A 15,334-nucleotide genomic window follows, 5' to 3' on the forward strand; every position below is an offset into this window, starting at 1 on the left:
AGAAAGACAAGCGGTAGTTAAATGTTTCATGTGAAAGGAGCAGAAGCAAGACAGAGAGAGGAAAGAGGTGCCACACCCTGTAATACAAACAGATCTCATGAGAACTCACTATCATGAGGACAGCAACAAGAAAATGGGGCTTGAACATTGGTGAAGGATCCACCCCAAATTCCCCTCCTCCCACTACTGTTTACAGGCAGAATCTGCCGCAGAGGCAGAGCCTCTTGGAAAATCTGTACTAGGCCAGTACAGAAGGAAAATATGGGCTCAGAGCCCCCATGTAGGAGGCCACCATTCTCCAAGAGTCTCGCCTCTGCAACAGGCTACTCCCCCTTCCTACTACCCACCACCCTCCCATCACCCTACATCCAACCTACTTTTCCCCACCCTACCCACCCCTTTTCCCTTATACCCCCACCTTCTTCCAGTTTATAATTAAATCATCTCCCACCATGCCCCACCTCCAACATTTGGGATTACAATTCCACATGAGTTTTGGTAGGAAAACACAGCGAAACCATGTTATTCTCACTTTGACCCCTGGAATGTCATGTCCTCCTCACAGAGTAAAATACAATTATGCCTTTTCAAAGGTTTCCAAAACCCTTAACTCATTCCAGCATTAACTCAAATGTAAAAAGTTCAAAGTCTCATCCGAGACAAGGCTACAGTCTCCTGCGTATGAGTCCCTGAATTTAAAAGGGAGTTCTCTTTCAAGGTACAATGACGGTATAGTCATTGGGTAACCTTTCTCAATCCCAAGGAAAGAAATTTCCCAGGAAAATAACACAAATGGACCACAGGCCCAAAGCAAGTCCAAAATCCAGCAGGCCAGTATTCATTCAATCTCACAGCTCCAAAATCATGAAGAGAACTCATTATCACAAGGGCAACATTAAGGAGATGGTGTTGAACTATTTGTGAAGGATCCACCCCCGACTCCTGCCCTTCACTCCCACCCCTCACTACAATTCCCTTAAATTCTCCCCATGACCCCCACCTTCCAACCTCCACTCTCCACCACAATTAAATCACCTTCCATCAGCCCCCACCTTTAACATTTTCCATTACAATTCCACATGAGTTTTGGTAGGGACACAAAACCAGAACATATTATTCTGCTCCTGGACCCCAAATCTCATGTCTTTCTCACATTGCAAAATACAATGATGCCTTCCCTACAGCCCCTCAAATCTTAATTGATTCCAGCATTTACTCAAACATCCAAAGACCAAAGTTTCATCTAACACAAGGCTATAGTCCCTTCTACCCATAAGCCTCTGAATTAAAAGGAAGTTAACTACTTTTAAAGTACAGTGATTACACAGGCAATGGGTACGCATTCTCCCTTAATAGAAAGAAACTTGCCAGAAAGAAGAACAAAACACAATGGGACTCACAGGATACATGAAAGTCCAAAACCCAGCAGGACAGTCATTAAATCCTACAGCTCCAAAATTATCCTTTTTGAATCTCCGTGCCGCATCCATGGTGCCGGGGTGTGAGGGCTGGGCTCCCAAGGCCTCGGGCAGATCTGCACCTGTGGGTTTGCAGTGTTCAGCTCCTGTGGGTTCACTCATGCAGTGGGCTGGTGTTGAGTGCCTATAGCTTTTTCTCACTGAGAATGCAAGCTGTTGGTGGATCTATGAATCTGGGGTTTGGAGAAAGATGCTTCCATTTATGAGGGCTTCAACCCTATATGTCCCATTTTGCTGGCCTAGTAGAGGTTTCCCATGAGGCTCTGCCTCTTGGAAAAGCTTCTAGCTGGACACCCAGGTTTTTCTGTATATCCTCTGGAGTCTAGATGGAGGCTCCCAAAAGCCTCTAGTCTCTTGCTCTGTGCACCTGCTGGCTTAACGCTATGTGGAAGCCATCAAGGCTTGGAGCCACCTGTGAAGCAGTGACCCACGATTTACCTGGATGTCTTTCAGCCGTGGCTGGAGCTGGAGCTGGAGCTGTGGTGTTGCAGGCAGCAGTGTCCTGAGAATGCACTCAGCAGCAGGGCCATGGAGCTGGCCCAGGAAACCATTCTTCTCTCCTAGACCCCAGGGCCTGTGACTGCAAGGGCTGCTGCAAAGTCTCTTAAATGCCTTCAAGGCCTTTTCCCATTATCTTGGCTATTTGGAGTGGTGGGCTCCTTTTTATGCAAATAACCTACATTTTCTTGAAACTTTCTCAGGAAAATCAGTTTTTCTTTTTGACAACTTGACCAGGCTGCAAGTTTTCCAAACTTTTGAGCTTTGCTTCTCTTTTAAATAGAAGTTTTAACTTGAGGTCATTTTTTAGGTCATACATAAGAATACAGGCTGTTCCATGCAGACAGGACATCTCTAGAGCTATGCTTCTGCCTAGATGTTCATTCCAGCAGCTACATACTAAATCATCACTCCCAAGTTCATAGTTTCACAGATATCCAGGGCAGGGTCATGGTGCAGCCACGTTTTTTTGCTAAGGCCAATCAATTGTATCCTTGGCTCCTGTTCACAGGAAATTCCTCATGTTTATCTAAGACCTTTTAAGTCTGGCCCTCAGTGTCTGTCTTCTGTCAGCAAGTATTTAACAATTCTCTACAGGTGTCCAAACATTTCCTCATCTTGCCGTCTTTTAAGATTTCCCAACTCTCCCAACCTCTTTTATCCACTTCTGAACCTGCTTCTACATTTTAAGCTATCTTTGTTTTTTTTTTCTTTGAAGACACACATTTAGTATTTTATTATGAATCAATTATTTCAAAGTCCCATACTGCATATTGAAATAAGGCAACACGGCACACCTTCAGGCTTCATTGCAAAGGATGAAAATGACTGTTCCTAACTCCCCTGCTAATTCTCAGACACACTTGAACACTTAATGAAAGGTGAAGTTTATTTCGTGGCCCCTCAGTTCTCTTTCAAATCCTCTAGTAGAAAATCTCCATAGTGTTATCTTCTGACTGGGTAGAACCCACAATTCTCTGCTGTTTTAAAGTATTGTCTTTGTTCCAGATGACTGATTACGTGACTTGGCTGCATTTGTGAGGGACCAACACCAACACACCTAGGCTACTGCACCATTCAGGGTCATGGGGTAGAAGGCACCAGGGTTCAAGAAGGAACTTGCCTATTGTAGGATCCGAGCTGGGGCGGCTCCTCTATTCCACCTATCCATCCATCTCCTCTTCTTCATCCTCAAAAGCTTCCTCCCCATGGTTGATGGTGGCATCCTAGTATTGCTGGTACTCGGACACCAGGTCGTTGATGTTGCACTCGGCCTCGGTGAACTCCATCTCGTCCATGCCCTCGCCGGTGAACCAGTGCAGGAAGGCCCTGCACCGGAACATGGCTGAGAACTGCTCGGAGATGTGCTTGAACAGCTCCTGGATAGCCGATGAACGTTGAGGCCATCTTCAGGCCGCGAGGCGGGATGTCACACATGGCAGCCTTCATGTTGTTGGGGATCCACTCCCCGAAGTAGCTTCTGTTCTTACTCTGGATGGCCAGCATCTGTTCGTCCACCTCCTTCATGGACATGGGGCCGCGGAACACGGTGGCCACGGTCAGGTAGCGGCCACGGCGGGGGTCTTAGACGGCCATCATGTTCCTGGCGTCGAACATCTGCTGGGTGAGCTCGGGCACGGTCAGGGTCAGGTCGCGGCTGGCTGCCGCGGCTGGTAAGTGACGCAAAGCCGGGCATGAAGAAGTGCAGGCATGGGAAGGGCACCATGTTCACCGCCAGCTTGCACAGGTCGACGTTGAGCTGGCCTGGGAAGCGCAGCGAGGTGGTGACCCCGCTCATGGTGGCTGACACCACCCCGGGGTGGTTGAGGTCCCCGTAGGTGGGCGTGGTCAGCTTGAGGGTGCGGAAGCAATTGTCGTAGAGCGCCTCGTTGTCGATGCAGTAGGTCTCATCGGTATTTTCCACCAGCTGGTGCACCGACAGCGTGGCACTGTAGGGCTCCACCACCGTGTCCGACACCTTGGGCGAGGGCATGACGCTGAAGGTGTTCATGACGCGGTCCGGGAACTCCTCGCGAATCTTGCTGATGAGCAGCGCTCCCATGCCCGAGCCCGTGCCGCCGCCCACCGAGTGTGTGAGCTGGAAGCCCTGCCGGCAGTCGCAGTGCTCGCACTCTTTCCGCACCACATCCAGCACTGCGTCTACCAGCTTCGCACCCTCGGTGTAGTGCCCCTTCCCCCAGTTGTTCCCTGCGCCCGCCCGTCTGGCCAAAGATGAAGTTGTCAGGCCGGAAAAGCTGCCCGAAAGGCCCAGAGCGCACGCTCTCCAGGGGGCCTGGCTCTAAGTCCACCAGGGCGTCCCTGGGCACATATTTCTGAGACGATGACTCATTGTAGTAGGCGTTGATTCTCTCCAGTTGCAGCGCTGAGTCTCCCACGTAGCCACCGGCCGGGTAGATGCCGTGCTCATCGCTGATCACTTCCCAAAACTTGGTGCCGATCTGGTTCCCGCACTGGCCCGCCTGGATGTACACGATCTCCCTTATCGCTAGCGCGGCTCTGCGCTAGGCACTGCCTCTATCTTTGTTAGAGGTAAAAGAAGAAAAGTTCATTTTCTGGGGGAACATTCATGAAGGCTTCAGATATTGGCATGAAAAGAAGCTGAGTGCTGGTTGCCAAGACAATGCGGAAAAGGACTAGAAGGCACTTCATAGCTCCACTTCACAGTACTAATTTTCTGCATGATCATAAGAGGTTGAATAGCCTCATGGTTCTGCAAGCTGTAAAAAATGCATAGCGGCTTCTGGGGGAGGAATCAGGAAGCCTCCCAGTCATACCGGAAGGTCAAGGGGCAAAGAGATGTTTCATATGGCAGGAGTAGGAGCATGACTGAGAGAGGAAAGAGGTGCCACACCCTGTCATACAAGCAGATCTCATGAGCACTCACTATCAGGAGGACAGCATCTCAAGAAGATGGTGCTTAACCATGGGTGACGGATCCGCCCGCACCCTCACTCTACCTCCCACAGTTTCCAGGCAGAAGCCTGCTGCAGAGGCAGAGCCTTATGGGAAACCTCTCCTAGGGGAGTACAGAAGGAAAATATGGGCTTGGAGCCCCCACACAGGAAGCCACCACCCTCCAGACCCCTGATTCATAGACCCACCAACAGCTTGCACCTCAATGTGAAAAAGCTACAGGCACTCAACACTAGCCCAGTCCATAGAGCGGCTGTGGGGGCTAAAACCTGCAAAACCACAGGTGCATTGTTCTAGTAGAGATTTTCCATGATGCTGTGCCTCTGCAGCGGGCTACTCCCCACTCCCACTACACCCCACCCTCCCACCACCCTACTTCCAACCTACTCCTCCCCACCACCCCCCATTTTCCTTCCACCCCCACATCCATGATTAAATCATTCCCACCAGGTCTCCCTCCACACCCTCCCAATTTCTGTTTGCTACCCACTTCTGAACTGCTTCTACTTTTTCAGCTATCTTTATAGCAGGTTGGCTATGTAGCAATAACACAGAACCCCATTTAAGGGGGGAAATTCAGGAAGACCTCAGAAATTTATATGCTGAAGCTTCTTTATTTGCCAGAGTTGGAGCTGGAGCTGTGGGGAGGCATCCTCAGGACACTGCTGCCTGCATCTCCACAGCTCCAGCTACAGCATATAAAGAAGCCCTGTGCTAATAGCCAAGACAAAGGAAAAAAGGCATTGAGGACTTTTCACAGCTCCACTCTGCAGTTCTAATTTCCCGTATTATTGTAAATAAAAGAGGTTTCATTGACTCAGGGTTCTGCAGGCTGTGAAGGAAGCATAGTGTCTTCTGTTTTGGGGAGGAGTCAGGAAGCCTCCTCATTATACCAGAGGGCCAAGGGACAATGAATTATCTCCTGTGGCAGAAGTAGGAGCAAGACAGAGTGAGGAAAGAGTTTTCACAGCCTTATAAACAAGCAGATCTCATGAGAACTCACTCACTCTCAGGATAGCATCAAGCGGATGGTGCTTTGTCGTTCATGAAGGATCTACCCGCACCCTTTCAGAACAAAATCTTTTTCCACCCAGGCCCCACTCCTAACATTAGAGAATATAATTCCACATGAGTTTTGGTAGGGACATAGAGACAAATGATATTTTTTCTCTCTCTGATCTCATGAATCTCATCTTTCTCACATTGCAAAAGACATTCATGCCTTGCCAGCGGCAGTCGCCCAAAGTCTAAACTCAGTCCAGCATTAACTCAAAGTTACAAAGTCCAAAGTCTCATCTGAGTCAAGGCTACAGTTTCTTTTGCCTATGAGCCTCTGAAATAAAAAGCAAGTTCACTGCTTCTAATGTGCAATGATGATACAGGCATTGCGTAATCTTTGCATATCCAAAAGGAAGACATTTTTCAGAATCTTTCTCATTTTTATCTGAGACCTCCTCAGCCTGGCCTTCACTGTTCATGTTTCTGTCAGCATTTTTTTTGGTCACAACCATTTAACCAGTCTCTAAGATGGTCCAAAAATGTTCTCATCTATCTGTCTTCTTTTCAGCCCTCCAAACTCTTCCAATCTCTGCCCATTCCCTAGTTCCATAGCTGCTTCCACACTTTTTCAGGTATCTTTATAGCAATGCTTCAATCCTCATTTGCCATGTTCTGTATGATTTATTTTGAAAAAGAGGTTTAATTGGCTCCTGGTTCTATAGGGTGAACAGGAAACACAGTGGCTTCTGCTTCCGGGAGGCCTCAGAAATCTTTCAATCATCTTGGAAGGCAAAGAGTGAATTGTCTCACACAGTAAGAGAAAAACATGAAGAGTAGGGAGGTGACAGAGTTTTCAATGACAAGATCTCATGCCAAGTCACTCCTGATTGTGAGGACAGTAGCAAGGGGATGGTGCTAAACCATTCATGAGAAATTTGCCTTCATGATTCAATCACATCACACCAGGTTTCACCTTCAACATGAGGAAATGTAATTCAACATGAGATATGGTGGGGACATATATCCAAAGTGCATCATCAATCTTTGAGTATAAGGACATCCACAGCATTTTTTATCCAGCCAGCTTCTTTGAGACTCTTCATGGGGTTTGAGGTCTACAGCATATACACTAAAATATTCATACTTCAAAAAGTAATAAAGTAAGAGGCATTATCATTCTTCCGGAAATTACAATGGTAATATAGGTGCTCATAGTATGACTTAGTTACTGTTTGCTACTTCCATCACCATATTAACTGTTTTCTACACAATTCTATACTCAGCTGGGTTTCCTTTGAACACAAAACCACCTTGTAGTACCATGGATAGCTGGCACTAGCTCTTTAATAGTGTGATTTCTTCTGCTGTAGAAAGTATCCTTGCACTGGAAAAAGTCCACAATCCAATACCTAGTCTTTCAACACTTATCAATTCCTGGGTGACTTTTTGGAAAAAAAATAGTATCTCTTGTTGCAAGAAATGCTACGTCTGTGATTTCAAGTCTCTCAATAGAATTGGATTGAAGGGGTGAATTTCAGCCAATGTGGCCAAAGAAATCCTGTTTCTGTGATCCTTACGTCATCAGCCTCTGCACCTCTGTATTCCTTTCTGTCACATGTTATCTGCTCTCCATGACTTTGGTAAGAGCTTCCTGTGTTTGTGGATGATGTCCAGGATGTTGACCTGGTGTCCCTGAGAAGCACTAACAGGTCCATGACTGGGTCCAGGTCCTGCCTGTGCTGACTGGCAAATTTGCTCACTGATGGTGATGAAGTCATCTTTGGTGAAGCGGATGGGCTGATCCAGCTCTAGGGCCTGGCTGAGGCTGAAGAACTGGCCACCTTCTGATGCTCTTTTGTAAAGCCTTCACTCTCATCTGCTTGCATGTCAACTCATTGGCCGTGAAGTTGAGATGAGTGCCCTGTCATCCATCTTCTTGGTGAAACACTCAAAGTTGTCAATCTTGCTCTCCCACTCCTAAACTTTGAGGGCCACCCTGGGGGTGGGCTCAGGGTCAGAAAGAAGTTGGCACTCACCATCTCATCCTTCTCAGCCTTCCTCTTGCCCTGTTTCTAGGCTGTCTCTTCAGTGCTGCTGGGGCACATGAGGAAGTGATGGATAATGTGGCACTGTGCCCACACCCAGAAGCTGGCCATGTGATTCATCTACCAGACTGGGCCCTTTCTGCACTTGGACATGAAGTTCTCAAGATGGCCTGTGGTACTCAAGAAGCCCGCAGTGCTGTAAGAGCCCTGATGCATGGACTGGGGCCCCAAAGGCAGCACACACACCCTGCTCCCGAGCCTGCTGCTCATGCCCGTGATGTGGCTCCATTTATAGCACACTTGTTGTACTCAGGCCCGTGCATGCCAGGCAAGGCCAAGCTGGCTCAAAGAGCAACCAATCACCTCTGCAAGGGTGTGCCAGGAGCAGGACCAGCCACCAACTTCACTCTCTCTCAGTAAGGCTAAATCAGTTATTCTGCCGTAGAAGTAGGGCCCCAGTGCCATTTCTTTTCCCCGGGCCTCCGCTCCATCAGCCATCAGCTGGTGGCCACTCAAGCTGTGGGAACCTAGCCACCCCTGCTTCCTTGAGTGGGTGAGGTTGGTGGCTGGTGCACCTGCTCCAGGCACACCCTTACAGAGGTGGCTGGTTGCTCTTTGAGCCAGCTTGGCCTTGCCTGGCATGCACAGGCCCTAGGTAATGACACAGTACTCTGAGTGAGACTGTCCTGTCTTGGGCCGAATTCTAAGTCTGGCCAGGGTCACAGAAGGCTGAGTCCCCTGGACAGTAATCCTGGATGCTGCTGGGGGGCCCATGGTGCCCCTCCCCTTTGGGGGCTCAGAATGAGACCAGACTGGGTTAGGGCACTTTAGGTGTAACACTTGTGCCCCAGGAATGGTCCTCTGTCCCACAGGTTGTCTGAGATGTATGCTTGCTGCTGGCTGCCAGGGTTGTCAGGATGCCATGTTCACCCTTCCCTCCAGAGACCTCAAAGTGACCAGCTTCTCCTTTGATAATGACTTCCAAAGGCCCAGGAGTCCCTGGGGCCGCAGGGCAGCTGGGTGCATGCTGCCCTGGCTTCTTCCATGTTGTGCTGGTCACTACCCACCAAGGTGACTGAGATGCAGGCACCATGCAGGGCAGTTGTCTCTGGACCTGAGACTTGGTTTTTAAGGAGCTGGACTGGGCCTGGTGTCAGAGCCCTGATGAGGTTGTCCTGGGTGGTCCGGGGGAGTCCTAAGGAGATGCAGAATGGAATTGCTGCAAGAAGGAATGAGATGACTGTCAGCACAGAACAGCCACTTGGTGAGTGCTCAGGGATTACCCTCAGTAGTTGCCCAGAAAACAAAACAGCCCACCTGGTAATGACTGTCCCCAAGCTAGGAGGAAGGGAAAAGAGCGGGTCCCACTCACCTGAGCCCAATCAGTCAGCTGTGCTGAGATGTGCCTCTCACCAAGAAAACAGCCCTGCATGTAGACACTGACTGTGTGCCTCTAAATGCTCCACAACACAAAGCGATGGGGACTCAGTGACGGTGATATCATGGAGTGACTCAACCCATCACAATGGGAGCCTGCTTGGGTCAATAGGGCCCACAGTCAGTGTCCTCTGTCCCCTCAACTGATATGTGTGTGCATGCAATGTGTTTGTGCATGTGTGTGTGTCTGTGTATGCACCTATGTGTGTTCGTGTTGCTTCTCTGACCAGGCCTAGCTGCTCCACTCATTGGTGCACCCAGGTCCTGATTGTTGTCACCACCGGGGCCCAGGGCCAGCATTAGAGCCTCCACAGGTGCTCCCCAATCTCTGCCCTCCCCACCCAAGGTGGTCCTGGGGATGCAGACAGAGGAGGGTCACCGGGCAGAGCAGAGAGGGCTGGCACCCACTCTAGGTGGAACCCAGGTCATGTGTAACATTCTAGGTCTGCCAAACAGGCTGGATTCAACACATCTCCTCACACTCTCTTTCCAGCAACCCTCCAGAGTGCCCTGACTCATCCTCCCTACAGATGGAAGGAAGGAGGCTCCACAGACAAACCCCTTGCCTGAGGGCACACAATGGCCAACTGACCAGGTTCCTACTGACCAGGTGCCTCTGATCAGGTCCCCACTGACTCGGCTTCCAATGACTAGGTTGCCAGGTCACCACTGATGAGGCCTTCACTGAGAAGGCCACCACTAACCAGGTCCCTGCTGATCAGGTACCAGCTGACTAGGTTCTGATGACCAGGTCATCTCTGACCACGGTCCACTGACCAGGCCCCTGAGCAGCAGTGCTCAAAGTCTCATTCCAATGTCCCCCTCAGCCCACAGACCCTCCCTTCCTGCATGTGTGCCCAGAGGTCAGAGCCTGGGGGTTTTCTCGAGATAAGGCCTCTCCTCCAAGATGAACAAGTTTTGTTTTGTTTGGTTTTTGACTTTTTAACAAAAGTCATTCTGACTGGTGTGAGATGGTGTCTCATTGATGTTTTGTTTGGCATTTCTCTAATGATTAGCAATGGCAAGCATTTGCTAATATGTTTGTTGGCCACTTACATGTGTTCTTTTGAGAAGTGTCTGTTCATGTCATTTGCCCATTTTTAGTGAAGTTATTTATTTTGTGCTTGTTGATTTGTTTAGATTGCTTATGGATTCTGGATAATAGGCCTTTTCTGTATGCGTAGTTTATGACTGTTTCTTTCTGTTCCTTAGGCTGTCTGTTTAATCCCTTGACAGTTTCTCATGCTGTGCAGAAGCTCTTCAGCTTAATTAGATCACACTTGTCAATTTTTGTTATCCTTGCAATTGTGTTTGAGGACTTAGCCATAAATTAATTCACAAGTGCGATGTCCAGAATAGTATTTCCTAGGTTTTATTCTAGAATTTTTGTAGTCACTGGATATACTGTTATGCAAGAAAAGCACAAAGCTTTTTTTTTTTTTTTTTTAAGATGGAGTCTCCCTTTGTTACACAGGTTGTAGTGCAGTGGTGTGATCTTGGTGGCTCACTGCAACCTCTGTCTCCTAGGGTTCAAGTGATTCTCCTGCCTCAGCCTCCCAAGTAGCTGGCATTACACATGCCTGCCACCATGCCCAGCTAATTTTTATATTTTCGTTAATCAATGAGAGCTTGTTATGTTGCTCAGATTGGCCTTGAATTAATAGCCTTGCCTACTCAAGTGCCAGGACAACTGGCCAGAGCCACCACGGCTCCCTGATTTTTATATTTTCAGTAGAGATGAGGTTTCATCATGTTGGCCAGGCTGGTCTCAAACTCCTGACCTTAGGTGATCTGCCCACCTTGGCCTCACAAAATGCTGGGATTATAGGCGTGAACCCCTGTTCCTGGACAAGCATAAAGCTTTTAACATAAAAATGGGAATGAACCTTTTAGAGTTTTATTTAATTTATAAAATGCACTTATTTTGGATTCTATTAAATAATAAACATTTATGTGTTAAGTGTTTCAATGCCAATCATTCACGTGTGATTATGGGTGGAAAGAGTTGAGATGGTGCAATGAAACTTTAAAAGTGGTATGAGCTGGGTGCAGTGGCTCCCACCTGTAATCCCAGCACTTTGGGAGGCCAAGGCTGGCAGATCACAAGGTCAGGAGTTCAAGACCAGCCTGGCTGATATGGTAAAATTCTGTCTCTAGTAAAAATACAAAAATTAACTAGGCATGGTGGCAGGCACCTGTAGTCTCAGCTACTCAGGAGGCTAAGGCAGGAGAATCACTTGAACTCAGGAGGCAGAGGTTGCAGAGAGCTGAGATTGCACCGTTGCACTCCAGCCTGGGGACAGAGCGAGGTTCTGTCTCAGAAAAGAAAAAAAAAAGCGGTATAAACCACAGCCAAACTGCAATCAACTAGAGAGTAAGCCAAAGCATCTCAAAGTATACCTTCAGTTATTAGGCAATAACATGCAATTTCTAAAACCTAACTTAAATGCAGCTTTTAAAGAAATTTTAAATGAGTCAGGTCTGTCACATTTATTGAATAAAGTTAATAAACGGGCATCTCTTGAAAATGACAGCTCCAGGGAATTAAAACATGTAAAGTTCCCATTTTCTTTCTGTGTTAACATGGCTAATTCACATGCATAAGTCAACAGAAAAACTCAATATTTCAGCACACTAAAAATAAGAATTATATTAAAGAAATGAAACCCGAAAAAGAAAAGGTAATATAACTAACCTCAGTCAAGTCGTTCTTGCAGTTATTTGAAGTCTGTGGGTCTGAAGTAGGAATTCTTTTTTTTTTTTTTTTTGAGACGGAGTTTCGCTCTTGTTACCCAGGCTGGAGTGCAATGGCGCGATCTCGGCTCACTGCAACCTCCGCCTCCTGGGTTCAGGCAATTCTCCTGCCTCAGCCTCCCGAGTAGCTGGGATTATAGGAACGCGCCACTGTGCCCAGCTAATTTTTTGTATTTTAAGTCGAGACAGGGTTTCACTATGTTGACCAGGATGGTCTCAATCTCTTGACCTCGTGATCCACCTGCCTTGGCCCCCGCAAAGTGCTGGGATTACAGGTGTGAGCCACCGCACCCGGCCCTGAAGTAGGAATTCTTACGGGTGTTTCAGGAATATATTTTCTGTTGCATCCTATACTATTAAGATTTTCAACATAAGGTGACTCTGGGTCTGGTCTCGTAGGAAGAGTTCTGAGACAAGATTTCATCCTCTCTTTCTCCATAAAGAGCTTGGTGCTGAACACTGCCATTTTCTTCTTCGATCTGGAAAGAAAGCAAAGACAAATCCTCAGTATTTCCTTTTTTCTTTAATAATTTGGAATGACTTGCATTTCTTTTTAAAGTTGCCCTGAGAGTAAACCAAATTACCTACTAAATAGTGTTTTAACACCGAAGATGTGTGAGAGCATACCTGTTGTAAACAATTATAATTTAATAATTGTTCTAAAGGAGTACATGTGTTTCTAAGGTGATTTCTGCTGAACAAGCAGTGCAAACAAAGTAGACAGCGAAGAGAAATAAATGGCTGTCAGTGATGTTCGGCTCAACAGGTAACAGTTGCTGCCTTCTAAAATGGCTCTCCTTGCAAGATGCTAAAGATTCCATTAGAAATACTTGTATTTAAAGGGGAACTATCTGGGAAAGTGGATATGTTAATTTGCTTAACTATAAGAATCACTTCACTATAAATAATTATATCAAAACATCACGCTCTACTCCTTAAATAATGTGGATTAAGAAAACTAACATGAACAAACAAAAAAGCTAGAAATACTTGCGCTTAGTAAAACAGTTTTAGGTTTCACTCTTGTACATTTCACCCATTATCTGGGAACAATTAAGCATTTGGCACTGAGGAATATTTCAGAGCAACAACTCCTAGGGGAGAACCAGATGGCTGGATCGGTGATCAAAAAGAACTAAAGCATTTCTGAAGTCAATTAGCCCCTAACACTGTGACAAAGGTCCTGTACCTGGGGGCTTGTTCTTTCTGCCTTCCACACACACCTTCAGGCTGAACAAGGTGTTATTTTTCAACCACTTTGTGAATTACACTTCTTTTCATTCCTATAATAATTATTCCCTATTTAACAAGAATGCTTTTCTGTAACATCCTGAAAATGTTACACAAATAGTCTGTCTTGAGGCACCCTCTAGTAATAATACTAGAGATCACAATCAAAAACAGTCCAGTGCCTCAGTGCCACTTTGGGTTTAAGTTGCCATCTACCAAAAAATAAGTTACGCTCATTAATGTTTCTATTTAGGAAAATTCTGACAAGAATTTTATAACAAAATCACTTTATTAATTACAAAGCTTCAAAAATACTTAGTGAAAAAAACTAATAGATCAGGTTAACTACATGAGACGTTTCAGGGGAAAAAAGACATACAAAAACCAAAAAAGAAAGGAAAGAAAGAAACTATCCTTGACTAACATTTTAAAGGTAAGATTATTTACTAACATTATTTTCTGAAATTACATTGTGCAATTAGCATTCATTTTCTACTAATCTCCTGAAGTCACCTCACTAAAAATTATGCTTTCAAAACAACGAGCTTAATTCATCTTCTGTGAGTGTATGTTTTGACTTACTTCATGTATTTCTTTGACATGGAATCGTTAGCTTTTAATGCTATTGCAAAGGCTTCCTTATATTCTTCGAATTCAGTTGTAACCTCTTCATAAGCAGTTTTTATTTTGGAGAGTTTACATTCCACATCTTTAGTCTTGAGTTCCATCTCATTTTGTGAAGCTGTATTCTCTTTTTTTAGCTGCTCTAATTGTTTTTCATAATCTACTTGTTTCTAAAACAAATGAAAAGAATACATTTTTAAAACAAGTATAACATAATTGCCATACATTTGTTGCTTTTTGAGTCAGTGATTCAAAGAGCAATTTTGAAGATGTTAAAAATGAGGCTGAAGCTTAAAATATTTATCAGCAATATCAACAAAACTAATAACTGAATCCAGATAAGTATAATTTTTAAAAATTTGAAATCCTTATTAGGTTAGTATTAATGTAATCTGGTCACATTGAAAGTAATAGAATCCATTTATAATTTTGAAAATTGAGCAATGAACAATGTAGCTTAAGAACAATTCAAAAGTACCACATAATTTCTAAATCACGATTTTCACTTATGCCAACTGGTCTTAATAATCAATTCACTCTAGTGAGAATCGTTATTCTGAAAGATTAATTTTGTTATAATAATAACAAATTTTAAATATTTAAAAGAAAAAACAGATGCCATTTTTTTTTTCTCAGAACTCTACAAAGCAAATTGCTATAAGAGAGGCAGAGGAAACATAATATATACATTTCCAAAATATAATTTGCAGTGAAATAAATGAAAGCACATTACGGATAAACTTCCCTGATTTTAAAAACTAACCTGTAAATGGATTTCTTCTAATTTTTCTATTGCCTGCATTGCCCTTTCTTCCAGCTCCAATTTATATTCTTGTACTTTACCAACTTCTATCATATTTTTTTCCATATGTGTCTTAAGATTTAATATTCCTTCTTCCAACATCTTTTTATCCTCCTCAAGTTTTTCACATTTCTCTTGTACTTTTTTCATAGATAATAACTCCTGTTGAATAACTTGATTTTCTTTATCCAAATTGATACATTTTGAAGATACAGCTTCCTTCTCTGCTATAAGATCATCAAGCTGCATGAATAAAATAATATAGCTTAATAATGAAGTAGGCTGAGAATAATCTAATACAAAACCAATAGCAAATGTTAAAATACATTTACTTGCAATAAAATGTTACCTATAATGTAGTAGATTTTTCAAATGTGAACCCTTAAATTCTCCAAATTTCAAGAACAAAGTTAAAGCAACTATGAGTCACAAAAATATACTCTTTACTATCATCATCTGTACGACAGAACTTTTGCAATTGAACTTACTTTTATTTTTCTGACAATTTATTTTTGTTCCTCCTTAAATGGCAC

General features: G+C 44.9%; 1 protein-coding gene and 1 pseudogene across 2 annotated transcripts in view; both read right to left on the reverse strand.

The window, feature by feature from the left end:
- Positions 1–417: 417 nt before the first annotated feature.
- On the reverse strand, positions 418–4,497 carry LOC128931636 (tubulin beta-6 chain pseudogene; annotated as a pseudogene). Its single transcript, XR_013525895.1, has 2 exons — positions 1,917–4,497; positions 418–1,540 (listed from the first exon to the last, which is right to left on the reverse strand). The product of XR_013525895.1 is annotated as a tubulin beta-6 chain pseudogene (transcript).
- Positions 4,498–5,334: 837 nt separating this feature from the next.
- The window catches only part of LOC100395653 (ankyrin repeat domain-containing protein 18B-like), a 47,419-nt gene continuing 37,419 nt past the window's right edge, over positions 5,335–15,334 (reverse strand). The window contains 4 exon segments of the mRNA XM_078348136.1: positions 5,335–9,173; positions 12,087–12,624; positions 13,958–14,169; positions 14,763–15,044. Coding sequence (XP_078204262.1) covers positions 12,342–12,624; positions 13,958–14,169; positions 14,763–15,044 — 777 coding nt within the window. The 3' untranslated portion in view covers positions 5,335–9,173; positions 12,087–12,341.

Source organism: Callithrix jacchus, chromosome 1 (assembly GCF_049354715.1).
Source record: "Callithrix jacchus isolate 240 chromosome 1, calJac240_pri, whole genome shotgun sequence".
Taxonomy (NCBI): domain Eukaryota; kingdom Metazoa; phylum Chordata; class Mammalia; order Primates; family Cebidae; genus Callithrix; species Callithrix jacchus.